Source organism: Harpegnathos saltator, unplaced genomic scaffold, assembly GCF_003227715.2.
Source record: "Harpegnathos saltator strain DR-91 unplaced genomic scaffold, Hsal_v8.6 scaffold708, whole genome shotgun sequence".
NCBI classification, from domain to species: domain Eukaryota; kingdom Metazoa; phylum Arthropoda; class Insecta; order Hymenoptera; family Formicidae; genus Harpegnathos; species Harpegnathos saltator.
This window is the reverse complement of record NW_020230547.1, coordinates 1,023,973-1,051,829: the sequence shown is the minus strand read 5'-3', so window position 1 is coordinate 1,051,829 and position 27,857 is coordinate 1,023,973. Positions and strand designations below refer to the sequence as shown.

The following is a 27,857-nucleotide window of genomic DNA, read 5'->3' as shown; positions in this document are numbered from 1 at the left end:
TTTTACTACATCTTACCATAATAATTTTTACTATAATAATTTTTATTTATAGAGAAGAATATTATTTTAACATAATTTTTACCGCAATATTTTACTAAATAATTTTTACTCTAATAATTTTTGTTTATAGAGGAGAATATTATTTCAACGTAATTTTTATTGCAATATCTTACCAAATAATTTTTACTATAATAATGTCTATTTATAGAGAAGAATATTATTTCAACGTAATTTTTACTGCAACATTTTGCCAAATAATTTTTATTGTAATAATTTTTATTTATAAAGGAGAATATCATTTCAACGTAATTTTTATTGCAATATCTTGCCAAATAATTTTTACTATAATAATTTTTATTTATAGAGAAGAATATTTTAATATAATTTTTACCGCAATATTTTACCAAATAATTTTTACTCTAATAATGGTTTCGAGTAGAGGAGAATATTATCTTAACGTAATTTTTATCGCAACATTTTCCCCGTGGTGTCGCTTCGACTCCTCTTGTAACCAATTAGCGCGCAAACTCGTGAGTAATGGCTCGCAATTGTGAGCATTTGATACGCTTCTAACTTCAGCAGAAGAAACGTAGCAGTTGGAGTCGCTTCGCGGACGAGTGTATCACGATGATACACGCGCGTGCTGATGTTGGAAGGAGTAAACTCAAATCTGCCGCGAGTGGTGCTCGGACTCGGCGAGATCCCGAGTGCTGCTCGACGAAATTGGGTGTGAAGTCATTTCGCGGGATGTATCTAATGTCGTTTCTAATCCTCGGAATAAGCTCGGCGAATGAGTCTCTTCCTCCGCGTCATTCCACTTTCGAGTTATCTCCTACTGTGTGAAAAACGGTTCGTTGAGACGACTGGAATTCTGTGTCGAGTAAACTCAGTTTCAGGGTTGCATTAGATTATACATAGAGAGTGCATATTTCATTTATTGCATCTCTATCTGAAGAATATTTTGTTCGTATCAATTTTCGCTCAACCTTGAGAGAAGACTTTTTGATCAATCTGACGCATTGAATTATAATTTTACTTTCGGCAACATTTTCCTGCCGCTTTCATCTCTTATTCGCGCAGAGTGAAATTCAACACGTAGTTCGATCATGTGAAGCCGATAAGACACCCTGTCTTTCGTATTTATCGCCCGGCTCGCTTGGCCTTTCGATGAGAGGCTGGTTTATACTGGTATTATGGAATTAGTTCAGCCATTCTTTCGATAGATGAAAAAAACATTTACACACGCACACACACACACTCATGCAGGCGCGTTTTCGTAACCTTCTGCTGTTGACAAAATCATGCAGTTGAACTTGCCGCGTCAGCCTACCGAGCTGACTCAATTTCTACTCATCTCGACTCTGTCGCGGTTTGTGCAACAAAGTTAGCGAGAAGCTGAGCCTCGGTTCTTCCCAGCTGACTTTTTTCCAACGCGGCAAAACTGTCTCCGCCCTCGATCCACGCCGTTCTGGATCGTTCCGCTTCTTTTCCTACGCAACGATCGCGTTCACCGACCGTTCGCGAAATATGTCGCGCGATCTCACCGTTAACCGTCTCGCAAATCGAGAAGATCCGTCGATAAAAACGGCAATCTCCACCAATGGCCGGGTGGTACAGGTCGATCGTTCCGATTTCCAAAGGAAGCTCAAAGCGACCGCCTTTTCCGTATGTAATATGCGCGTAATATCACGAGTTGAATATCGAGAAAAAATTCCAAACACGAGAGGTCGCGGGGACCGTGAGAGGAACTCACACAGCGAAAACTCGAGAGAACTCGCAGGCGCTGCCGCGCGACGGTGGGGATGGGCGATTTTCATCGGTTAATCGGAAAAAAACCGATAGTTTTCTTCTTCTTTTTTTTTTTCAATTAATCGATATTTTCAGATTATTTTATTTTTACTCGATTAATCGATGTTTGATCATTTTTTTTCTCAACACCGGCAACCGATTTTTATTTCTTTTAAATAGAGAACTTTTGTAATATCGTCTTTCAGATATACGGTAGACGAAATTTATGAACGTCAAGTCCGGATCTACAACAAGTATAGTGAGCTTTAAGTCTTAAGAAATGGATCAACCACAGTCGATTATGACTTGTAAAAGTAGGTTGGGATCGGTTGATTTCTTAAGGTTTAAAGTCTACTACTACATCTATTGATAAGTTAGGGATGACAGGGTGTTTATTGATAAGTTTTGGAACGTTGCCGAATGGCCCAATAAGAGCACTTATCTTCCTAAAATTAGTTCTCTTATCACATGGAAGATGCATCAAATGAGATGCCGAGTTAAAAGGCCTCGCACACTGATCAGCACGCGATTAGCGACGAACAATAAGCGATATCTAATGAGAGTTCTGTCTTAAAGAAGAAATAAAAGCTTTTTCTTCTTGAAACAAAACTCTTATTAGATATCGCTCATAGCACGTCGGTAGTCGCGTCTAATGTGCAAGATCCTTTAGCAGAATTTCTAGTAATTCTGAGAATATCGCGGGCGTCATTCTATCCTTGTTTAACATTCAGCGAAAAATTAACATCCGAGTGATATTTCCGAACGCGTCCTCAGCGGTGTTTAATCTGGTACTAGCCAATTTGAATGTTTACTTTGCAAATTTAACCGATTAATCGGTAAATTAGTTCTTTTTTTTTCTTTTTTTAGCAAATAATCGATGTTTCAAATTTTTTTTATTAATCGATATTTTAAACATTGATGTATTTTCGAACATCGCCCATCACGCGACGGCGAGATAGAAGTCATCCGTGGAAACCTCGTTCGTCCCCGAATGAGACGCTGATCGGCTGCTTTCTTTCGCGTCCTATTATCGTCCGAGAGTTATCTCACTGGCGGGACATCGTAAAAATTCCAGCGTGAATCGGCGAGAGATTGTCAGAGACACGGAGAGCGCTATCGAGGCCGCGCGCTGCCCTTCGCGATAACAGCGTCTTTCTATTAGGTTGGTGCAAAAATAATTGCGGTTTTTATCATTCTAAATTGGACGCCGATTTTTCTAGTCACCGCTATCTTTTGTTACAGTCATGCGATACATCATTGTAAACAATGGAATTGGAGCGCTACTTCATTTCAAATTTCAGATTTCAATTTATGTCTTATTGTTTTCATTCTTTAGTATTGTTCGATATAACCTCTTAAATCAGTCATGAAAACGAAGCAAATTCGCACGATTTTGTCGTATGAGCTTAAATTGGGACGTAAAGCGAGAGAAACTGCTCAGAATATCAAATTTGTTTTTGGCGAAGAGTCGAGTTAGTGAACGTACGGTTCAATACTGGTACCAAAAATTTCGTGATGGGAACGAAAGCCTTGAAGTTCAGGAGGGTCATGGACGTCCTTCAGCTGTAGGCAATAACGATTCAAGAAGTATTATTAAAGCGGACCCACGTAAAACAACTCGAGAGGCGACTCTCGAATTATTATTTTTGCATCAATCTAATATAATCCTATTGTATGCAGTCGCAGCGTGCGCTTTATTTATATCGCACTGGGTGTGTGGCTTAATTTGCACGGCGTCGGGGCTAATTTCAGCCGCAAATACGCGAGAGCCGCGTCGCGAATCCCGCCTTGGCGGCTGAACCTTCCGCTGCGCGCGGAAAAGGACTATAAGCGAATGAGGACCGGAAATGTGCGAAGCCGGATTGTCCAGTCAGGTCGAATCATCGAAACTGAACTTCCGATTGACGACACAATGAGTAACATCGTCGCGCTATGGCAGCCAATCGTGGGTATTCACGTGTTTTTTTTTTTTTTTTTTTTTAAACAAAATAAGAGACAAAATGGCTATTTTAGAAAAAAAATAAATTTATAAAGGACAGAGCTGCGAAATTGTTTCTTGGAACAAAATAAAAGACAAAATGGCTATTTTAGAAAAAAATAAATTTATAAAAGACGTAGACATACGCAGGTTCTGAAGAAACTTAAGTTTACGGCTACGTGGAAACTGAAGTCTTACTTAGCAGCGTCTCTAAACGGCAGAAAACGCGCAATTTGCAAGAACTTGTGAGTCTTCTCGAGAGAAGCTCTCGGCGAAGTCGCGAGTTAAATGCAAGCAAAACAGTTGACGTAGATTGCGGAGTATTTTGAGTCAGTGTTAAGTGGAATATCAGGGTTGAAAGTAGGATCAACGGATATTCGGATATTTTTCCGAGCCTTCCACGTCAAATTGTATATCAAGTCCTGATCGGTATATATATATATATATATATATATATATATATATATATATATCAGAACTCCGTTACCGCTTGTTGATTATTTCACTTAATCGATTACTTCGAAGAGCCGCAAAAATACCGCCGACAGAAATACTGCACGCAGAAATTAAATGTGCGGCTTCTCCTGAGTCTGTCGATATGCGAGATCTGCGTTGAAGCTCCCGCGACTCCAAATTTCCGGCCTCGTGAAAAGTCCGATAGGATGATCGGCTGAGCGGAGCTTTCCTGCGGGAATCCTGCCTTCGCGGCAGCGAATTTTTGCCTGGCTTGCCGAGGCGACGGGAAATTCAGTCGTACGAGAAGTAGTCCCCACTGTGCGCGAGGCCGCGGCTCCTGCGAGTCCTGCGATCCGGCACTCGGCGAAATCAATATTCGCGGGCGACGCGATTCTCGGCGTCGCGGAGCGTGACGCATGGAGAAAACGGCGCCGATAAACGTTGGCCTCTTTAGCGGAGCGTATCATTGGCTAACAATTAGCGTCGGGAAGGGACGCGGATGAAATCGCATTGCGAAACGCGCGGCGAGCGCACATGCACAATTGATGTCAATATCTGGCCGGCGATTAAGCGACTCTCTCTCTCTCTCTCTCTCTCTCTCTCTCTCTCTCTCTCTCTCTCTCTCTCTCTCTCTCTCTCTCGCGATATCTTCGGCGCGCGTTGGCGCGGCGGCGACGGCGTATTCTTATCCTGTTTTCGCGCCTCTCGGACGATTTTTCTCGGCTGAGTTGGTTTCACTCTCCGCAGAGAGTTTTATCGGCTTATCGGCGCGATTGTGCGAGCTGAACTTTTCAAATGACCACGCACGTAGGCAATCGTGAGAAACACCGATACACGAGATACCGGTGTATGCACGCGTGTGTGTCTGTGTGTGTGTGTGTGTTTCATGATATATTATCGACACGTTGCAGCGAACTTTTGCGACGTTGCTTGCTTTATACGCACGTAATACGCAAAATGTCATTTACGCAAGTTGCTATGGTATTATACGGAAAATCGATACGCGTCGCGAATATGGGAGGAGGATGAAACTCGGAGGAGGGGGCTAAGTCTGACAAGGAGGTACAAGGGGGATATGTTCCTCGTCGACTTTCACGAATATTGGATATGCTGGGGGGTGGCTAAAAATAAGACGAGATATTTTTTGCCTGCGCATTTGCGCACGTTTAGGGGTTGCAACTACCCCTCGAGAATATGATTCGATAGAATTGATTGCGAGCGAATATTTTTAAAACCCTTTTAGAATTCGTGGGAAAATGTTTCACACCAAAATATTATAGTATAGTATTTAATTTATTCCAATATACTTCACACATATAATATCATATAATTCAATGTACTTGAGATACTTAATGTAATATACTAAATTTATACCTCAATTATATTATTTTTTTATAATTTATTATTATATTTGCTTCTAATTTATTATATTTAAATTATACTTAATTATTAATTAAAATGGTGATAACTTAACTTAAGTATTAATCTTAAGTATTTAATTTAATTAATTAATTCTTAATTTAATTAATCTAATATACTTCTGTATACTATTTAATATATTTCGATATAATTTATCATGTTTCTGTGCTCATATAAATTTCCGACGAAAAGTTTATAAGAGTGTCAAGAAATGATATATCTGGAAAATTCATGTATAAAATTTAGAGCATTAAACAGCGCGAGACTTTCTAAATCTAAACATTTTGCTCACGACTATGAGAATACGTTCATTCGCTCGCAATGAATTCAAGCGATTAATTCAAGATCAATTTCAGTCACCGTCTCAAACGTGCAAACACATGCAAGGAGCTACATTTCTTACTCTCCCAGCCGCTTTATGGCTGGAGTTAAAGCAGCGCATTTCCACATGTTTACTCGCGACACTTCGCCTCTGCAACCGCCGACCGTGAATTTTACGAGGATCGACGCGAATGGCTATTCTCCGGGTTTTCTCAAGGAAAAGCTTTATGTACAGTTCGGACCGCCACCTGCCGTTGAGACGCGCTTTGAAAAGCACACGCGAGCCACACAGGTTAGGGCCTTCTCAGCTACGCTGGATCACAATGGGCGATCCTCGCGCACGACCGGGTCGGGATTTCCTACCTAGTTTTCCAGCGCGCTTTTCTCTATGCACGAATGTCGCGATAAATGGCGGGCGACCCGCTTCTGCCGCTTTATATCCGCCTTGCATTCAGGCTCGCGAGCGCGTTTAATCTGCGACCACTTGACCCATTAAAAATCGAGAATGCACCCTCTCGCACGCCGCAAGCGGATCCGTTCGTGAATCCTTGCGTGCTCCTTCCGATTATTCAGGCGCTCTCGCCGCCCTTCGTCCAGGGCGTCGCAGGAGCGATCCGACATCCCGATGTCGCCCCGCCGCAGCGACATGTCGCGGGCTTGACTTTCGTTTGCTTGATACGCGATTAGCCGTGTAATGTTTCTCTCAGCGGCTTGGGAAAGCTTCTTTTCGTCTAAAGTGGCTGACGTGTCATCGTCACCGTCGTCGCGACTCGCAGCTCCTAATAACGGGTCGTCGCGATTTCCACTACTTTTCGCTTGAAGTGTCCTGGAAAACCTTTCTTCCGCCGACCATTCCGTATACTTAAATTATACTTAATTATTAATTAAAATGGTGATAACTTAACTTAAGTATTAATCTTAAGTATTTAATTTAATTAATTAATTCTTAATTTAATTAATCTAATATACTTCTGTATACTATTTAATATATTTCGATATAATTTATCATGTTTCTGTGCTCATATAAATTTCCGACGAAAAGTTTATAAGAGTGTCAAGAAATGATATATCTGGAAAATTCATGTATAAAATTTAGAGCATTAAACAGCGCGAGACTTTCTAAATCTAAACATTTTGCTCACGACTATGAGAATACGTTCATTCGCTCGCAATGAATTCAAGCGATTAATTCAAGATCAATTTCAGTCACCGTCTCAAACGTGCAAACGGGGAAAGTATCGCGATGAAAATTGCAAGGAAATTTGGGCGCGATTCTTTCGCGTAATCCTGAGTCTCGCAGGAATATGAACGCATTATTATATATTTGCTTGAAAAGATCACGCACGTTTGATCCTCCCCTTTCACACAGTCGTGATCATGGTTACTTGAATGTCTTCTTTTGCTGCTTTTCTGCTGCTTGCTTGGGATTTCTATACTAATCCCAAAATAAAATTCGCACTGCGGCCTAGCCGTGCAAAAAGGGTGAAGAAAGGATTACGACTTGAGCGCGATTGTTCTTCGTGATATTCTTCCGCGCATTTTGCATTATTTCACAAAGTGAGCAGATAACGATTGCATTCGTCAGCGTCAGGCGCGAGGAATGCATTTATTGACGGGAAAAAACCTCGTCACGTCGTGAACGGCTGAGAGAAACTCGTAACGTTGACGTAACGTATAGGCAACCCGCGTCATCCCGCGAACCTCGTTACGTTATCGCGCGCAGGATGAGAGCGTCTCTCGCGGAACTCTCGACTGACTGGTCGAGAGAATGGCCAGCGGAGAATGCATAACGCGATTCTAATATCGCCGTCGCATCGATCCGCGTTGCATCCTGCGGGATTAAAGCGCGCGCTCGCTCGCAGCCACAGACTTCTATATTAACTAGACTGCTAACTCCTGTCTGTGAACATACCCAATTTCTATGCACAAAACTCGTAAATAGGTTAGTACGCACGCGCGAAATAAGCTCACATAGAATACGGCTCTCTGCTAGTGTCATAAGTAAAATTAATATAAATTTATAAAATTGAAGTAATGTAAAATAAATAAAATGAAAAATTGATATAAAATAATGAAAATTACAATAAATGCAACAGTATTTAAAAAATAGTTGTCTTTAAATATAGTTGCAAATCAATAAATATGACATGTATATTAGGTTATGGAATACTTTATTGACAAAAATAAGATTGATTTATTCAAAAATTTATGATAATCTTTGGCAAGTTTAAGAAAATAATGGACAAAATAGGAAAAGTAGATAAGTTTTTCGTGTAAAAATGCATGTTTATTATACTTGGAATATAACAATAAGTAACTTACATAAATAAATATATATTAATATATTAACTTATTAACTTATATATACTACTCACTAGAAAATAATATTAATTTTGTAAGACGAAGTAATTCAATAGTAAAAATCGTACTGTGTGGCAATGGCTTTAATCATTTATAAAAAGAATATTTTGTAAGTTCTTTTTCGATATAAATTTAATATACATACTTTTATATTTTCCCAAATTCTTACATTACACTACACACTACACACTATTTATGCGGCCATATTCTCACAATGTAAACAACATTCCTTGTGCGCTTATTTGGCGCACGCACTTTTAGCACATACTTTTTGGGGACAGGAATGTAAAGTCAAAATATAAGAAGTTAGCAGTCTAGTTGTTATATAGAAGTCTGTGCTCGCAGCTGCTCGCAGCTGTGTGACGTAACCCGCCTCCGTTCCGGCGTCGAGCTTAACGGGGCTCGAGGGGGCCGCTACCCTCTCGCGAATCGTCACGCCGAATCCGGGCTCGTTGAGGCCCGCACAGACATTTCTCAGGATTTTCCCAGACACACCGTGGCTTCCCCTTAGAATCCCATAATCTGTCCCAAAATTGTTCGACCAATCACGATTAGCGATCGGGATCCCCATTCCGGACACACGTGGCTTCTCCGTCGAAACAGAAATGCTATTATGGTTCCACGTTTTTTTCTCTCCTTTTTTTTCTCTTCTTTTTCTTAGGTGGTGGCGTCGTATACTTTTACGACGTCAGACAGAGAGAGAGAGAGAGAACCATTTTTTACACCAAGTATTGTGCTCGATGCAATAAATAAAATCGAAAGGATGAGATTCTAACATAAAATGAAAAAAAAATTAAAAACAATTGAAATATTGAGTAATATTGGAAATGAAGAAGAAAGAAATATCGGAGGAAATATCGAAATATTCACTCAAAAAAAGCGATTTCAGAACAAGCGGAAATATTTAAACTATAGAGGACATTTAAACTTATTCCTATATATGACTTCAAGAAGATTCCTCCAAGATTAAGAGGAAAACATTATAAACACATCATTCTTGGGAAGTTGGAGGGATTGTTATATGTATAATGCAGATTTTATCGATTTTAATATAAATTTCCTCTTATACAGATTATTTAATCTTTTTCGAAGAGGATTATTATTTATTCTTATTGTATTTTATTCTTACTGGTGATACTAGTTAATTTGAAAAAATTGTTATAATGTATAGCGAAAAGTAATATATATATATATATATGTACTTCTGGCTCCAATTCTACAATAAATGAGCACAAATGAAATAAGATCATCATAACAAACAAATTTCCAATCAGTCTTGTTATGGACTTCATAGCTACAAAGATGTTCATCATAACCAATTGTATGGAATATATTAATATGGAATATATTACAATAATTAAAAGAAAGAATATATTATTCAACTTCTTGCAATAGATTATAAAAGCTTTCTAAATATTCCGACCCATGAGCGTATATGCTTACTTTTTCGCTCATGTCTGGAGGTGGAGCATGACTGAACAAAAGAAGCCGACATTAAAAAATCAGCTCTATTCTTCCTCATATAAGAGGAAAGTGAATTGATACAAGAGGGCATCCTCTTGAAATAAGAGGAAAACAGTTAGAATAATATCCAAGAAATTTTAGACGAACCGTTCACTTTAATCGCTTTATCGAAAGAGTAATCCTTTTTCCGTAAAAGGCCTCGCTTAGAACGAAGTCGAGACTATGGGAGAAATCACTTTACAAATAGAATATCTGTTTTCGGGTGAATTGAAAACGAAGAAAGAAAAGAGAATCCAGGCACTGAAATATCGAGGGAAGAAAGACCGAATACTGAAGTGTCGAAAACGAAGAGAAATGGAAGACACTGGAGGAAACTGGTTTTCCCGCTGAGAATCGCATGTAGCTTTCGGGAAGCTGGCCCACTTTCCGAGAAACGTCTCGCGCGGCACGCGACCGCGCGTGGGCGGTGATCGCCTTGTGTGCCGGCAACAATTATGTCAGCCGACCATCGCAGCGACGCACATGTGTCTCAGCAGCCAGCGCAGAGAGCGAAACGAATCGATCGTCGGACGGAAGACTCCGCCGCCGCCGCCGCCGCCGCGGCTGATAAGCCGAGAAGATTAATGAAAGGTCAGGGCCTCGTTAAGAATACTCGGCTAAGGGAAGGAGCGCGTTAACGGCCCTCCAATTTTAGACCTCGATTGAACTAGCAGAGAGAGAGAGAGAGAGAGAGAAAGGGAGGGACAGCTCGTTGCCATGCAGCAGCCGGTAGGACGGCAAAGTGGCGCACGGTCGATGTATATCAGCCCTTTGCGCTGCAAGGGCGCCGCAGTGTCAACGCGTCCACCCTCTGTGTTCCGAGGGTGAGCGGCGTAACGACTTCGCGCGGGAGGTGCCGAAGCTTTAAATAAAACTTGAAAAACACTCTCCGGCCGGCGCGACGCCTGGCGACCATTAAGTCGCCTTTTTCAATCCTGGCGCCTGGTTCTCGTTCAGGTGCGGCTCTTGCAGAAAAACGCCGCGCGCGCGCGCGCGGCGACGCCTCTCGGGCTTTGAAATCAGACCGGCTTAAAACGACCGGGAAGCGCCGGCTAATTTATAGACGCGCGGATTTTGTCGAAATTTGAGAGAACCGCCGTGTGTTTCTCTCTCTCTCTCTCTCTCTCTCTCTCTCCCTCTCTCTCTCTCGCTGACTCGCATGTGCGAAACCGATCGCATGTAACGAATCAACTGCATGACCTGCAGCGAGCCGATAGCATGAGTCACGTGTGGACAGATACATGAGTCACATCTACGGGTCGCCGCATTTGTTTGCCGCATATCTGGTGATTTAAAGCCCACCCTGAATTTCTTCTCGAGCGGAATCTCACGTGCGAGCGACTCGGAGCGGCGGTTCTTCGCTTCTTCGAAGGGACAATGAAAATATCGCCTTCCTCTAGAGGTCTGTTTTCTTCTTATCCAAACTAGCCTGCGCTTGTTGTCGCTGGAGCGAAGGTACAGAAATTTGCGATAAAGGGGACAGCAACGAACGGATTCCCAAAGTTCCGCTCTCGGTTTCGGGCGAGATGAAGAAACACGCGCGAGCTCGTTCCCAATCAGAGATGATTACTCCGACCGTCTCATTAGCGAAGAAAGCTGCAGCAACTCATGGAGGCAGCTCGTCAGCTCGAGCAACACGGAAATTTCCGCAAACAAAAGCGATTCACAGGGCGCTCTCTGCACTGAAAAAAAATTGTATTAAAATTAAACAAATATTTCGAATACGACTGTGAATATGTTTACTCACTAAGGGGACTTAAGGGGAATTTTGTTTATTAACAAATATTTATATAAATATACGATATATATAGTTGAAATATACTCTCCTTTTTTTCTTCAAGTTGTCGTTTTTGCAGTAATATCTCGGCTCTCGATGGTCCCCGATCAGAGCGAATTTTAGCTAGAAATCTTGAGGAAGCTTATCATTATCCGGTGAACCATTACAAAAAAAATCGAACAAAATTTAAAAAATGGCAGCTATTATTAGGAAAGAAACCAAATTTTTCAGTTCTTTTACAATAAGAAAAAATTAATATCTCGAAATGAAATATTTTGACGTAATTGTCCATGGTTTATCTGAGAGCCAGATGAACAAATATTATTGCTTTAAAATTTCAAATCGATACGAAACTCAGCCGATACTTCGGAGAAATCATTGCAAAGAGTTGATAAAATTTCGAGGAAAACGCGTTCAAAATTTAAGTGAACGTATATTTGTACGAGTATTTGTTAATAACCTTTGTTAGTAAATTTTTCTACTCCTCATATGTTATATAAATATATCAAAAATTTTCATTTTTGCACATTTATTCAGTTCGTCACAAAATATCATCAAAAACAAGCACGATTTTTCAGTAATCTGACCCTCCAGTCCCCTTAAATTAAGCAATTATTTTCTAAAATTCAAGAAAAAAAGTTAACATCCAGAACCTCTGTATTTCATTTCAGAAATTAGTCGCTTAATTTGAATAAATGTATATTCACAGTCGTATTCGAACAAATATTTGTTTAATCTTAATAGAATGTTTTCTCAGAGTGGACCCTCGCAAGCTCAGCAGGAAATTCCGCGAGCGGCCAGCCGGCCAGGCGAAAGCAGACCGGACTAGACAGACGAAGCCCGCGGAGTCGATTCGAATCGCGCCGTTCGCGAACGCACGCCATCGTACCGATCGCAAAAAGTGAGTGGCTCGTGAATGGGATTATTTCTGCGGAATCGAATCGATGACGTGCCACCGCGGCATGCCACCGCGAAAACCGGTCGCGAGTCCGCCGCCGCCGCCACGCCACGCCGCGCCGCCTCTCGCTTATTTTGCTTCCTCGCGAGCGCGCGGACATCACGGCGAGTCTCGAGGAGAGTCCGAGAGGGCCCCTTTCGGCGGGGCGAGACGAGGGGTGGCGAGGCGAGCGACGAGACGCTCGCTAAACGGACACGAGATGCGACGGCGGAGGGACTCTTGACAGCCTGACCGCCGGCGGAGCCGAGTGAGGAGTTAACGGATCGCCGTCCTTCCCCGAGTCGCGCGCGCGCGAGACGGAGTCGCCGAGTCCTCGACGTCGTCGTCGTCGTCGTCTGCGGTTATCGGCTGCGACGCGGCTCTCGCATATTAATCGACCTCGCCGACCGCGAGCGCGGCGTTGATTAATAATAATAAGAATTCGATTTTCGCGGCGGGAGCCGCGGCAACTCGCCGCGACGAAGACGCCTCCGGGTGCTGGGGGAAGCTGGAGGTGTTCGATTTTTATGAGTCGCCGCGACCTCCTCTTCCAAGAGGGTGACGCGTCGCTTTGCGATTTTATGCCGTAGACGCGCTCTCAAGTCGCGGCGCGAGTCGGTTGACTGTCGCCTCGTTTACGACACGTGTCCTTTTCCTCATTTCTGATTCCTCATTCCGAATTCCGGAAGCTCCTCGAGTCAGTGGCATCTTGAATTCGTTCGTGTGGAACCGGAAAAAAAGTATTCTATTTGTAAAGTGATTTTTCCCATAGTCTAATACTCTGAGTAGCCTTTTACAGATAAAGGATTCCTCTTTCGAACAAAGCGATTAAAGTGAAGCATTCATCGGAAATTTATTGGATATTATTCCAACTGTTTTTCTCTGATTTCAAGAGGACCCCTTCTTGTATCAATGAATTTCCCTCTTATACGAAGAGGAATATGTTGATTTGAATGTCGGCTTCTTTTGTTCAATCATCTCTAGACTCGGAAAAATAATTGTATCCTCATGAGTCAGAATCATTTGGGACGCTTTTTACAGAAGGTATGTGTGTTGCTGTGACATATAACGAAGATAATTTACCCATATTTGGTCAAATACTCAGTTTATAATCTATTGCAAGAAGTTGAATAATATATTCTTTCTTTTAACTATGTTTCATACAGTTGGCTATGATGAACATTTTTGTGTCTGTAAAGTCCATAACAAAATTGACTGGGAGTTTGTTTGTTATGATAATCTCATTTCATTCGTGTCTACTTATTGTAGAACTGGAGTCAGAAGTACATCTACATATATATATATATATATATATATATATATATATATATATACATAAAAATAATAGTTAATAATAGTTTATATAGTTTATACATATGTATATATATATATATATATATATATACACAAAAATAATAGTTGATAATAGTTTTCCATCCTAAGGAAACAATTATAACAGATTGCTATAACTATAATGATTTTCAATATAAATAATAATCCTCTTAAGAAAAGATTAAATAATCTGTGTATAAGAGGCAATTTATATTAAAATCAATAAGATTTGCATTATATATGCATAATGCAATCCCCCTAACTTTAAGAATAATATATTTATAATATTTTCCTCTTAATCTTAGAGGAAAATCTTCTTGAGGTCGTACATAAGAATAAAATCCTCTAACATTTCGATGATTCCGCTTATTCTGAAATTACTTCTTTTTGGTTGTATATTATTTATGACAGAGAGAAGTAAACGGAGTTTTTCATGCATCTTCGTAAAACGAGATCCCATGGATTTAAGTCAAGAGCTCGAGGAGATCCTGCGACTGGTCCGAAACGTCTCCTCCATCCTTTGACTTTTTTTTCTTCTTCGTTCGATCTCCCACTTTTTACTTCCTCTCGTGAATTTCGCACTGTGCCGGCATGCAAGCTCCTCCCGATTTTCTCCATCTGCGGGGGAAAAAGAACTTTCCGCGACTTCTACCTGGAAAAGCAGAAGGAGCCGAATATCTTATACGAACAGTCGCAGACGTAAGATCGGAGAAACTTGTCTGCCGCTCATAATTCTCACACATCCTCGTCCCAAATTATAACGAACCACCCCGACTCCTCCCCCTCTCCCTCCGCCCCGTGCTGATGAAGCGGAATTGAATTGAAATTCGATTCGCCGGTAATCAGCCGGTGTACCTGGCGGGCCAAATGGACGAAGGAAGAAGAAAACGGCCATCCGAGCGTAAGGACTCGTAAGGCGCGAGCGAGAGGGGAAGCTTACGCTTGGCACTTGGCGCGCTTCTCTCTCGGCTCTCGAGCGAGAGTGCGAGCGTGCCGCAAAGTTGGCCGATTACAGCGGAAAGAATGAGAATGGTCGGAAGTTTTCTCGGCGCGCGCGCGCGTTCGCCGCTCTCTTTCTCCGACCGCGAGGTGCGCTAATTCCGAGCGGGATAAGCGTGTATGCTTGCGTGCGACCCGAGAGCGGCCGAACGCAAAACGGGGACAAGGCTCGGGCTTTTTGTCAACAGTCCATTTAACCGCGCGTGCACAAAGCGCGTGCACGCGTGGGGAATGTATTTTTAGTCGCCGCAACGCGCGCGCGCGCGCGCGCGCGGCGGTATTTAAAAATAAACGAACCGCTCCGCCATAACCGTACACGGTACGGCCTCCTCTCTCGGTACCGCACACCGTGCGTGCGTGTATGCGTGCACACGCAGGTATTCACGGCGGGTTATCGCCGAAACATCCCGCGGCCCGAGGTACCTGCGATGCTCGAGCGCCGCGCGCGCCGAGCCTGGGCCTCACCTGGGTAGCCCGCGCGCTCAGGGAAAAGTCCTCGTTGTTTGCGACCATGGTCGCGCATGCCGCAGGAATTATTAGTCAGGAGAGCCGTGCTCTCCTGCTGCAAGTGCTATGCAGCGGAGCGCTAGCGAGAGCAAGCACGCGTGCGAGCCGCGTCGCACAAAAGGAACTCGGTGCAATGTGAATTTTATAATTGACCAATTAGAAGCCGCACATGATAGAGATCTATTCTTTTCGTTGCATAAATTGTCTCAACAAGCGCCATTTTTGTGTCAATATCAGTGAATCATTGGAAAGATTATTAATATGTCTCCATATGTTAGCGTGTACATCAGCGATGAGGGTCACACAGAGGGTCGTTTAGAACGTTTAGATTTTCATGTAATTACGCGTTTTCTTGTAATTACGCCCAAAACAAAGTATTCTGTTTTGTAAAGTGATTGTTTGTTTCCCATAGTCTCATATTCTAAGCGAAGTCTTTTGCAGAAGGAGGATTCCTCTTTCGAGAAAGCGATTAAAGTGAAGCATTTCATCGGATATTTGTTAGATATTATTCTAACTGTTTTCCTCTCATTTTAACAGGATTCCCTCTTATATCAATTATTTTTCCTCTTATGTGAAGAGGAATGTGTTGATTTGAATGTCGGCTTCTTTTGCTCAGTCTTGCTCTACCCAGTAGAGAATATTTAGAATGTTGTTTAAAAAAGGTGCGCGTGTTGCTGTAATATGTAAGATAATTTATTCATATTTGATCAAATACGGTTTACAATCTATTGCAAGAGGTTGAATAATATATTCTTTCTTTTAACTATGTTTCGTACAATTGCTTATGATGAACATCTTTGTTACGAAGCTATGAAGCTACGAAGTCCATAACAAAACTGATTGGAAATTTGTTTGTTATGACGATCTTACTTCATTCGTGTCTACTTATTGTAGAACTGGAGCTAGAAGTACATCTACATATATATATCACTTTTCGCTATACATTATAATAATTTTTTCAAATTAACTGGTACAACCAGCAAGAATAATGTACGAATAAATAACAATCCTCTTAGAAAAAGATTAAATAATCTGTATGTAAGAGGAAATTGATATTAAAATCTATATTAATTAATCTATATTAATTAAAATTATATTAAAATTTATATTAGAATAAGATTTGCATTATATATATATATATATATATATATAATATATAATCCCTCCAACTTTAAGAATAATGTGTTTGTAATATTTTCCTCCTAATCTTAGAGGAATCCTCTTGAGGGATCCATATATAAGAATAAAATTCTCTAAAATTTCGATGATTTCACTTGTTCTGAAGTTACATCTCTTTTTTTTAATGTAACTCAGCGGTCCAAGACTTTTCAGCCGCCCGAAAGCTCCTCCGCCGTGCGGCAGCGTCCGCGACGACGGGCGGTTAATTCGAGTTTCCCTCAGTTCGACAACGAGTCGCAAGTCCGTCATCGCAAAGCAAGTCGCGAAAGCGAGGACGCGTTTAGCGCCGAATGTGGGGCTAAGAACGGACGACGGCGGACCTTCGGCCGTATCGCGCGGCGGCCGCGTGCGAGATAATTCCAATCGCGTGACGTTATCGTCGCGACGAGTTACGCGTTTTCGTAACGACGTGGGATATTTTCAAGCGAGTTATTCTGGCGACGAGCCCGCTCCTCGAGACCGCGGCGAGATCGCTCATCGCCGGCTGTGGAAAAGCGACGACCGCTTGCATTTCACGCAGAAAAAAGCGATAGCGTGTGCTTTGCGACACGCGTTTACATCCTAGTCGTGTCTGACGACGCGATTTACCATTTCTCGTGGGCGGATTCTAGTCATCTGTCGCGCGGGAGGCGAATATCGCGTCCCGGTGCCAACGCGCGTCGCGATAACATCCCGCGTTTGAGTCATTGTAAATTTGTCAGAGGGTGAGGGAGGGAGAGAGAGAGAGTCGCTCTCGACGGATTTCCTGCGCGTCTTTTGTTTACGACGCGTCGCCGTCGAGGTTTCTCGACAGGTTTCTGTCGCGAGCGCCGACGGCCGTCGAGGAGAACGAAGGTGTTCTATAAGAAGCAATTTACCTCGCTTTCTTTCGCCGTTCCTCCGACTGCCGGCATGGGCAATAAACGATAATTCCAGAAGATCATTTTAAGACCGAAAGCGCGCCGGTGGGTGAAGAGCTTTCACTCGCGCGGCGGGCCTCTCCGCGGATGATCGAGGAGAAATTCTTCCTCAGGACCTAGCGTCGGATTTCTCTAGGACTCGGAAGAAGGACACGCACCTCTTCTCTTTCATCCTCCTCGCCAGGACAGATGGGTCGCGATGTCGCTCGCTAGAAATTTTCGACGGAACAGTCGCGCGTCCCACTTATGATTGTTATGCCGAAAAATAGCGTGAAATCGCCGGCGACGTCCGGCATCCGCTTGGATGAAACTCGACTTGAAAGTTGCACGACAAATTTAGCCGACAGCTAGAAGGGCCGAAGCGACCGAAACGAAGTTACACGAAGAAAAAGATCGGGCGGGAAGGACGAAGGTTCAGCCTTGCGCAAGTGTTGCAGCGCGGACTTCTCGACCGAGTGAAATTGAAGATGAAAGACGGCCAGATCGACGAGGTCTGTGATGTGGAAATTTTAAGTACCGAATTTAGTCGAAAATAGCGAAAGGTTAACGAACCGAAAGGCAATTTTATGATACAACGTAACAAACGTATAGAACGTTCGAGATCGACGGCGCTCTGCCAGCGTTCTCGTGCGTGGATTTTATTAAGTATACGAGGATCGCGAAAATAAACAAATTAGTCGATCCCCTGAATATTTCGATAAACCCGTACAGAGGAGAGCGCCGCACTTGCAAAGTGAGTCGGAATGTTGCTCGATACGTGCACCTAAAAAAAAGTAATTTCAGAACAAGTGAAATCATCGAAATTTTAGAGAATTTTATTCTTATATATGGCCTCAAGAGGATTCTTCTAAGATTAAGAGGAAAATATTATAAACACATTATTCTTAAAGTTAGAGGGATTATATGTTATATATATATATATATATGCAAATCTTATTCTAATATAAATTTTAATATAATTTTAATTAATTAATATAGATTTTAATATAAATTTCCTCTTATACGTAGATTATTTAATCTTTTTCTAAAAGGATTATTATTTATTCGTACATTATTCTCGCTGGTTATAGCAGTTAATTTGAAAATATTATTATAATGTATAGCGAAAAGTGATATATATATATGTAGATGTACTTCTGGCTCCAGTTCTACGATAAGTAGACACGAATGAAATGAGATTATCATAACAAACAAACTCCCAGTCAATTTTGTTATGGACTTTACAGCCACAAAAATGTTCATCATAGCCAACTGTATGAAACATAGTTAAAAGAAAAAATATATTATTCAACTTCTTGCAATAGATTGTAAACTGTATTTGACCAAATATGGGTAAATTAGCTTCGTTATATATTACAGCAACATACATACCTTTTTTAAAAAGCGTTCCAAATATTTGGATCCTGAGCATATGATTATTTGTTTGTTCACGTCTGAAATACGACTGAACAAAAGAAGCCGACATTCAAATCAACGCGTTCCTCTTCACATAAGAGGAAAATTAATCGATAAAAGAGAAAATTCTCTTGAAGTAAGAGGAAAATAGTTGGAATAATATCTAAGAAATTCTTGCTGATGAATGCTTCACTTTAATCGCTAAAAGGAATCCTTTTTCTGTAAAAGACTTCGCTTAGAATATATCTATATATAGACTATGGGGGAAAATCACTTAATAAATAAAATACTTTCTTTTAGGCGTGACGAAGGCGATGAAAATTTTCAAAATTGACCTCTCGGGCTGTCAAGTAGATATCTATATCTGATATCGCTGCAACATTGTTGCACCTTCACTTATCAGCTTAGCTTCAAGATGTCAAGTTTATAAGGAGATTTCTGCATTTGCATTTCCCGCTGAGTACAAAAGTGGGACAAAGTGTCACAAGTTGACCCACGTGTGGAGGAAATAAAGAGCGGAAGAAAAGGCGCGTATATCTCGGAGGACACGACGTTCTAACGATCGCGTCTACATTGTGAGCGTATTTGGGGTTCATTCACCCACTATGGCGGTTCCCCGCGAATCATCTTGTCTTTGGCGACCGATCACATTCTTCGTATTGTCATACGACACCACCACCAACCTCATCAACAGTTCGCTCTTGGACTTTTCAGGGCGGCTTCGCGAGGGTCTACCTGATGACCGACGTGAACAACGGGAACCAATACGCGTGCAAGATCATCCCGAAGAACCGCATGCAGAAGATCCACATGCAGAAGGTGCGTATACTACTCGTCGGCGGGACCGCCGCGCCATTCCTGTAGCTCGCCGGAAAGCCTCACGTCCGCCTTGCTCTGCCTAGATCGCGCGTGAGATCATGATCCACAAAGAGCTGAATCACGTGAACGTCGTTCAGATGCATCACTACTTCGAGGACAACCTGAACGTATACATGCTCCTGGAGGCCTGCCCGCGTAAGGTATCGTGTGTCTCTCACTTACCCGGCGAGTTATCATCTCCGACGACGCGTTCTATCGCCGCGTTCGGCAAAAAAACTCTCTTGTCTCTTGTCTCTTCCGCTTTCGTGGCGACGACGACGACCAGCTGCGCGAAGCGGAAACTCGCGCGGGGCAGCCTTGGCAGGCTTGTTTAATTCGCCGCCGATTGTTCACTCGTTAACCGTAATTGTTCACTTATTTAATGGCTCGCTTGTTAACTCCGGAACGAATGAATGCGCGAGTTTTGCGAGCTCGTACGATGATGAATACGCCAAGTAGCCGGCTTATCCGCACCGTCGAAATCGAGCGGAGGTGCACAAAGAACAACGACCCCGCAGGCGGCACGCGCTTTTTAGAGATGTCTTGAGGATGTCTGGAGAATCTTTTGAAAAGAAGCGGGACGTACCTCGAAGAGACGTTTTTTCTCGGACCGTGCAGAAGTACGAGCGAAATTGCTGCGTATCCGTTTTATAAAGGGGTTACGCGCGTTTAACCCACAATGGTTGTTAAATTTCGTCTCGTCCTTTGTTATTTGCTATTTTTGACTAATTATTTGTGATTAATTATTATTTTCTTTTTTTTTTTTTAATTATTTTTGACTAATTGTACTTGTGTAATTTACGCTACGACGTCGGCATACGACGTGCAGCTTTACAGAAAATATTGCAGAAAGTGGATGTGCGAGATCGGCGAGTCCGAACTGTTCGAAGATTTTTGCACTGGGAAAAGAAATTTAGTATCCCTAACAAAACTGTTTGGTCGAAGCATTTTTTAATAGCAACCATATATCTTGTTTTATATAACAAAATATATTTAGTTGTCTCGACTAAACTTTATTCTCTGAATCAAATGATTTTGTTCTGAGACTTTATATGTAAAAATTAAAGCATTTCAATAATTTCATCCATAAAAATTACATAATAACGAAATATTATTTTACATAAACTAAAATAATACCCAATGGATACTATTTTGTCTTCCTGCGCACTAAAATTTAGATTTTATATATTAAGAAAAAATTATTGTATTTTTAACAAAATTCATTTAGTTGAAGCTTTTTGGTTGCTATAACAAAAGTATCACGTTATACGAACAAACCGTAATCAAACAAGATAATTTGTTCGCAGGAACTAAACTAAGTTTCGTCGGGCACATTTTAACCAAATTATTTTGTTGTTACAACAAAATTTTGGTTCACGCAACAATACATTTTTCCTAATGCGTCAACTGCGAAAATTTTGAGACCCGGCAAATGGAGAAGTTCGGGATCGATTCCCGGCTGAGACGTAACTACAGAAAAGAGTCGATTAACGCAGAATTAAGTAAATAATTGAGAAGAAACGATGAAGTTGTCGTGTTAATCATTATAATTCGGAACAGTTTCTTCTCTTCACGTCGACGGTCGATTCTCCGCATATTCTCGTAAGTGAAATTTCAATTATTTCCCGTAAATGAAATTAAAAATCACTCGTCGCAACAGCGTCCAAAACGAAGGACCTTTACAGACCACGTGGTCAACCGCGTCGTTAATCGCAAGTCAACTTTCGGCGACTCGGTTCGCTTGACGGCCGGAAGTCCGTCGACCCTCAATCGCGCTCGTAGAAAAGCGCCTTGATTCGCGCGCGTCTCTGGCACGAGGAGAGGAGCGCAATTTCTAGCGCAGCTTCTCTCTCCGTGCGCAATCCGGCATCCGCTCTAAGATGGAGAGCTCTGAATTATCCCGCGTGTCTTCTTCTTTTTCGCCATGTTGCGTGCGCGCGTTCTCCACATTCCGATAAGTCATCCCCATAAGCCATCCGCATTGGAGTCGCGCGCGCGTTCGTTCCAAGCCCGTCGTGCAACATCTGCGCGATCTAAATCGTCGCGTCGGAATTGCATTGTATATGGGCCGTGCATGCGAGAAACAATTACAAGCCCATCGCGCGCGTCTACCTGTCGGCGTTCCCGCCGCCACGGTCAACAATTTCGCCGCGCGCGCCGGAAAGAGAGCGGCACTTGCACTCTTCATGGCTGATCCGCGCCGACCTGTTTGTACCGTTAGGACGCGACGAAGCGTCGGCTAATCGTCTGATTATCCTCGCTCTCCCTCGCTCAGTCGACTTTGTAAAGACGGCGAGTCTCGCTTCTGCCCGCAGCTCGTCGTCGGAAGCGTATCGCCGCGCGTATCGACGGAGGTCTCCAAGCGGAAGTCGAACTTGAAAACTTGAAGCACCGGCGAGACGCTGACTTCTTTCCCCGCGAACGCCACGGCGTGCAGTATCACGAGTGATTCAGCATCGCTCAAGATGTGGCCAGGCGCCAAAGTTGACATCTCGAGCTGTCAGCCGGCGAGAAGATCCGGCTGCTACGAAAATCTGCGTGTCTGCTTCGCTCGGCAAAGTCGCGAGGGACGTCGCTCCTTTTCGTCGTCGGCTGAATTTAAGGAGGGAACATTACATGCGGAAGGCCATTTTCAAGGCTATTTTTATGAATTTCTTTCCCCACTAACAGCGAAAGGGTCAACAGAAACGGTTGGATCAATGGACTTGAAATGTTCGCAATGTATTTATTAATGTTCAAAGTATAAAGTAAATTTTATTGAATCACAAGAAGCGATCCAATTTGTAATTGTAGGTAAAAATGTAGGTAAAAATGCAGTTATCCGTTTGCGAGCTTTGTGTCTGTTATCGGCGTAATTTCGGGCCTCTCACTATTCTGAAAGCAAAAAATGAGAAAGATTTTTTAAATATACGGTTGCCATTGTAGTCCGTACCGAAATAAAGATAGTGAAGTCAAGTTTGGAGAAATAATGACCGTACAAAGAAAAGTATCGGAAATGAAACTTTTTTAAATTTATAATCATGTTTAAAAAAAATGAATAAAATAAAATATAACTGTGTTCGGCGACGTAGGGACGAAAACTACATGTCTACTGTATATGTTGTGTAAAAATTTCCAGTTATTCGGTTCAGTGGTTTTTTTGCATAATCGTGTCGACAGTTTAATAAAATGGTGTTTCCAGATAAACGCGTTTAAAGTTTTACGCGTACTTTCCATATAGATAGTAACAAATTTATTTGATACTCTGAACATTAATGAATACACTGTGAATATTTCAAGTCCATTGATCCTACCGTTTCTGTTAACCATTTTGCTGTCAGTGGGAAGTATATTTCCCACCTTTTCTTGATTCAATTTTGCGTTATAAATCACATAATTTTGAAGAACTAATCGGGGATTTGAGTTTTTCAGATAACTGAATAGTTGTTCAACATATTCCAATAGGTTTTTATACCCAATTATTCATTTATGATTATTTATAACAAATCAAAGTTGAGAAGAAATGCTTTTTTTAGGGAAAAATCGATTCCTCGGAGAGTACTGAATGTAGAGGTCTGAAATTTTCATCAAATATTTTTCTGATGTTGTACAAAAACATATATATTTCTTTCAGTATTTTTCTGCAGGTTAGATTTTTTTTATAGACAAATATTTCTACAAAAACAGTCGAGATTTGATTTTTTGGTACTTTTTAGCTCTATTTTCCTGGTTTTTCCATTCTGCTTCATCTCCATCTTATCCATACTATCGATATTATTTTACTCAAAAGATTCGTAATCTGTGATTCGAAAAATCCATATATCATCAATAACAATCGGAATTTTTTTCAATTTCGTACATTATGGTCAGCATATTGAATCTGCCATTTTGAATTTGGTAAATCTGACTTCAGATTCGTAATCAGCGACCTGAAAAACCCACATACCATCAATAATAATTGGAATTTTCATTAATTTTGCACATCATGATCGCCATATTGAGTCCGTCATTTTAAATTTTGCAAATCTGATTTTAGATTCGTAATCAGCGACTCAAAAAACGTAGGACTATCAAATATTTTAATAGTTTTCTCAAGGGAAGTTAATTCAGCAGTGAAAAGGTTAAAAAAATTTCGTAAAAATAGCCTTAAAAACGGCCTGCTCCGCATATAATTCCCCCCTTAAGAGCTTTAAGCACCGACCGAAAGAAATTTCTACACATGCGTGTGGTTCTGTTTTTCATTAAATATATAATAAAGCAGAACAACGTATATATTTATATGAGGTCTACGTGTACGCGGGAAATACGAAAAGAGCAGCGTGATCGTGTTGGAGAGAGAAAGAGAGCGCTTATTTGCGTTCGTTCGAGGCATCGACGTCTTTTGAGTTCGTCATTCGCTTTGGTGTGTCTTTAAGGGAAACTTTGCGAAAAAAGTGCGTATCTTGTCGGTAGAGTTTTCAAGTAGGACGTTCCGTCAGTTACCTGTCCTATTGAAGATGCGCGAAAAGGGCAAAGTTGAGGCGGTATCTACTGCATCGATGATGATAGACGTAATAAGGATGAGGACAAAGGCCGTGACTCGGAGAATAATCGCAGAAAAAGGAAAGATCCCACCGACATCCTGTAAAAAAAAGAAGAGAAGAAAAGACCAAGACGACCTTTCGAGGATCCGCGCCGGATTTCAGTCGACCGTCTTCTAACCAGGAAACGCTTTCTTTTCGGTCGTTTGCCCTCTTTTCAAAAGAGCCACAGGTGGCCCTTCCGTGGCTCGCTTTTGTAAGATTTGGCTGTCGGTGTCGCGCAGCTCCGAGCTTATACGAGCTGAAGTTTGTTGCAACAGCTGCGATAGATGCGGATTGTGAGCGCGGGGTTGGGGAGTTATTTGTTTATTTATTCATTTTCTTTCATGAGCGACCCCTTAGCGTGTGATCCATTTTCGAGTCGAGAAAGTAACCCGCTCATCGTTACTAATTTTGGAGAAGAGAAAAACCCGTTACCGCGCGCGCGTTATCGTAGCTCGGAAAGTAACTGAAAGCAACTTTTCTACTCAGTTTAATCTGATTAATTTTCATAATTTCTCGTTTCCAAGAAATTCCGCACACTCTGTATATTTAATTTAATAACAATTTAATAATATTATTCTTAAACATAATTAATAACATTATATATATATATATATATATATTTAATTTAATAATAATATAATAAATAATATAATATAATAAAAATAATATAAGAATAACTTAATAATGATATACAATATTTTATAAAAAATATAATTTTTTAAATTAAAGAAGTTTGATACACAATAGTTTATAGCTTATAGTTTACTTGTCATATAGTACATATAGTTTAACAGAAAATCCATAGAAAATTCATAGTTTTACCCATACGGATTTTACACGTATGGTTTTACACGTTTTCAGTATATTCCGTGAATTTCGGGACAAAGCAAGATGCAAGTAACACGTTACTTCCCGAACTCTCCCGCGAAACGATAAGTGAAACTCCATCGCCTCGCCGTTCTCGCCATTCTTCGCGCTCGTCCGGAAGGACTCGTCCGTCGAAAGGACTCGTCGGACTCGTGTCGCCGGCAATGCAGCGAGGCATTGGTCAGTCAGTCAGTCCAGATACAAAGGTGATCGCTCATTCCCCGTCTCTTCTTCTTCGCTTCAGAGCCTGATGCACGTGCTGAAGTACCGTGGCAAAGTCACGGAGCCGGAAGCGCGTTACTACATGAAGCAAATGGTGACCGGCGTGGCGTACATCCACTCTCAGAAAGTCGTCCATCGGGACCTGAAGCCGGGCAACATGTTCCTGTCGGATCGGATGATCGTCAAGATCGGCGACTTCGGCCTGGCGACCAGGCCTGACGGCCAGCGTAGGCGAGTGTAAGGCCCGTTAATTTGCGACACCTCGTGTCCGCCGCTCATTAAGAGGACACTCGCTCAGTCCGTAAACACAAGTAACGACGGGACTCGTGAAAGGGTTGGCAAAAGTACGCGGCGAGTACAGTGGAGTCAGTGGAGGAACGGCCGCGATCCTCCTTGATCCTGATGAATCCCTGGACGTTAGAACTTTATCTCTTCAGACCTCTCTCTCTCTTCCCACATCCATTCGAAGCTCTCTCAAGCTGGTCCAAGGCGGGAAAATCCCTCTTCCGATGATTACCGGGAGACAAACCCCCGTCCTCCTATTGACATTTTCACACTTTCCCGACATGCGTGAAATGCTGGACTGCTTGTCTTCTAGGTTGGAATCGTCTTCTTTGTGGACTCGTTCCCAGCATTTCCGTCCAGTTTCTTTCACCCTCTGTTTGATGAAGTGTCGCAACCTTTCCTGTACCGACCGTGACCTGACGGAGCCGGGAATAATCGTACATCCGCCGGATACCTGCTCGGCATCCTCGTCCTCGTGGACTGTGTATCATTAATTTAACTCTCCCCCGCCGACGAGAGAAAGCATCACAAACATCACGGATCCCTTGACGTCCCGGCGACGATAGCTGGGCACGGCCGGCGGATGTACGCTCGTCTAAACACAACAAACACCAACGACCGGGGCGGCATCGCCGCGACTGCAGTTGTCGTTCGCATTCGCAGGACGATATGCGGCACGCCGAACTACATCGCCCCGGAAGTGCTGTACAAGCAGGCCTACAGCTACGAGGCGGATGTTTGGGCGCTGGGCTGCATACTCTACGCCTTGCTGGTGGGCCAGCCGCCGTTCGACACCGCCACGTTGAAGGAGACCTACGCGAGGATCTGCAACAACCATTACCGCGAGGTGGACGACAGTATCGCGAGCAGAAGCGGCCAGGACCTGATCAGGTGGCTGCTGCAGTCCAATCCCGAGCTGAGACCGAGCCTGGAGAGAGTGAAGGAGCACGCTTATCTCACCAAGGAGTACGTGCCGGTGTCCTTGCCCCACACTTGCTGCTACCAGATGCCACCGACGTCGATCATCGAGCCATCCTCGGTCTCCACGGTCGCCAGGAGCCAGCAGGAGCCCAACAAAGCGCAGCAGGTGAGTGACCCCGCCGATAAGTCACCCGGTCGCGCCGACACTCCGGAGATGCTAGGAGAAAATTTCGAGTAGGAAGAACCGATCAGGGTTACGCAAATTTCGTCGCGGTCGCGAGGCTGATTAAGCGAGAACCTCAAGTCGAGTCAACCACCTGGGAACTTGAGTCGCAAAAGATGGACGAAATTGAAGCGTGATTTTCGATGATGACGTACAATGTAGATGTCCTTTTAATCGCCGAAAAGTTGATTCAGCAGGATCGGATTTAGCAATTCTAGTGGGAGTTTGGACAAATCATTAGACTAAATCTGTTTTGCAATAAGAGGTCCCAAGAAGATTAAGACTTTGCTGATACGAGTAGAGCAGTTGGAATTCGCGATATCCGGATTTCGATGTTGAGTGACTCTTCGGGAAACGTCTCGATTGGCTCGAGACGAACCTGAACTGAAGAGTCGTCTCGTCTTCTTCTTCTTCTTCTTCTTCTTCTTCTTCTTCTTCTTCTTTGAAGCGCGACCGGAGAAAATATTCTCACAAAGCGCATCGAATTCTCGACAGGTGTGGCAACAGAGTCTAGTTCACCCCGACGCGTCCGGCATGCCGCGTTATCAGCAGCAGTCGATGCAGACTCAGCAACAACAGCCGCAGCAGCAACAGCAATTCCAGCAGCAACATCTACTCAACCGCTCGCAGAAGAGCCTGCAGAAGGAGTCCAAGGTCTCGAGCTGGCTCGTGAGGAAACTGCCGAAGCTACCGCGGTTCCGGCAACGGCTCAGCAGCGTGCTCTGCCCGGACCACAAGAAGATCGGCCTGGTGGCGCAGAGTGTGCAGATGCATCGCGCACTGGAGGCCTGCGTGACGGAGATGAAGCGCAACAATACGTGCAATCCGCCGACCGTGGAGGACATCGTGCCGCTCTTCGTCACCAAGTGGATCGATTACTCCAACAAGTACGGCCTGGGCTTCCAATTGTCCGACAAGTCGGTCGGCGTTCTCTTCAACGACAACACGAAGATCAGTTACACTCACGATAGAAGGTGAGTCTCGGGAGTCGCCGGGCCAGCGATTGGATCGGAAATCGCGGCTTTCGTTGCCCTCAGCTCGTCGACTCGATGAACATTCTCACGGCTCGATTCAGTCCCGCTTCGG

At 42.7% G+C, this 27,857-nt stretch overlaps 1 protein-coding gene across 2 annotated transcripts in view; it reads left to right on the top strand.

The window, feature by feature from the left end:
• LOC105186763 (serine/threonine-protein kinase PLK1) overlaps positions 1 to 27,857 on the top strand; it is a 48,371-nt gene that overhangs the window by 16,881 nt on the left and 3,633 nt on the right. Inside the window, exons 2-6 of one of the 2 annotated variants that reach the window (XM_025305662.1) lie at positions 19,566 to 19,670; positions 19,754 to 19,870; positions 25,365 to 25,573; positions 26,291 to 26,714; positions 27,267 to 27,745. In XM_025305662.1, the coding sequence (XP_025161447.1) occupies positions 19,566 to 19,670; positions 19,754 to 19,870; positions 25,365 to 25,573; positions 26,291 to 26,714; positions 27,267 to 27,745 (1,334 nt within the window). Of the gene's footprint in view, positions 1 to 19,565; positions 19,671 to 19,753; positions 19,871 to 25,364; positions 25,580 to 26,290; positions 26,715 to 27,266; positions 27,746 to 27,857 lie in introns of both variants that reach the window. The other variant, XM_011147194.3, reaches the window with a different exon arrangement.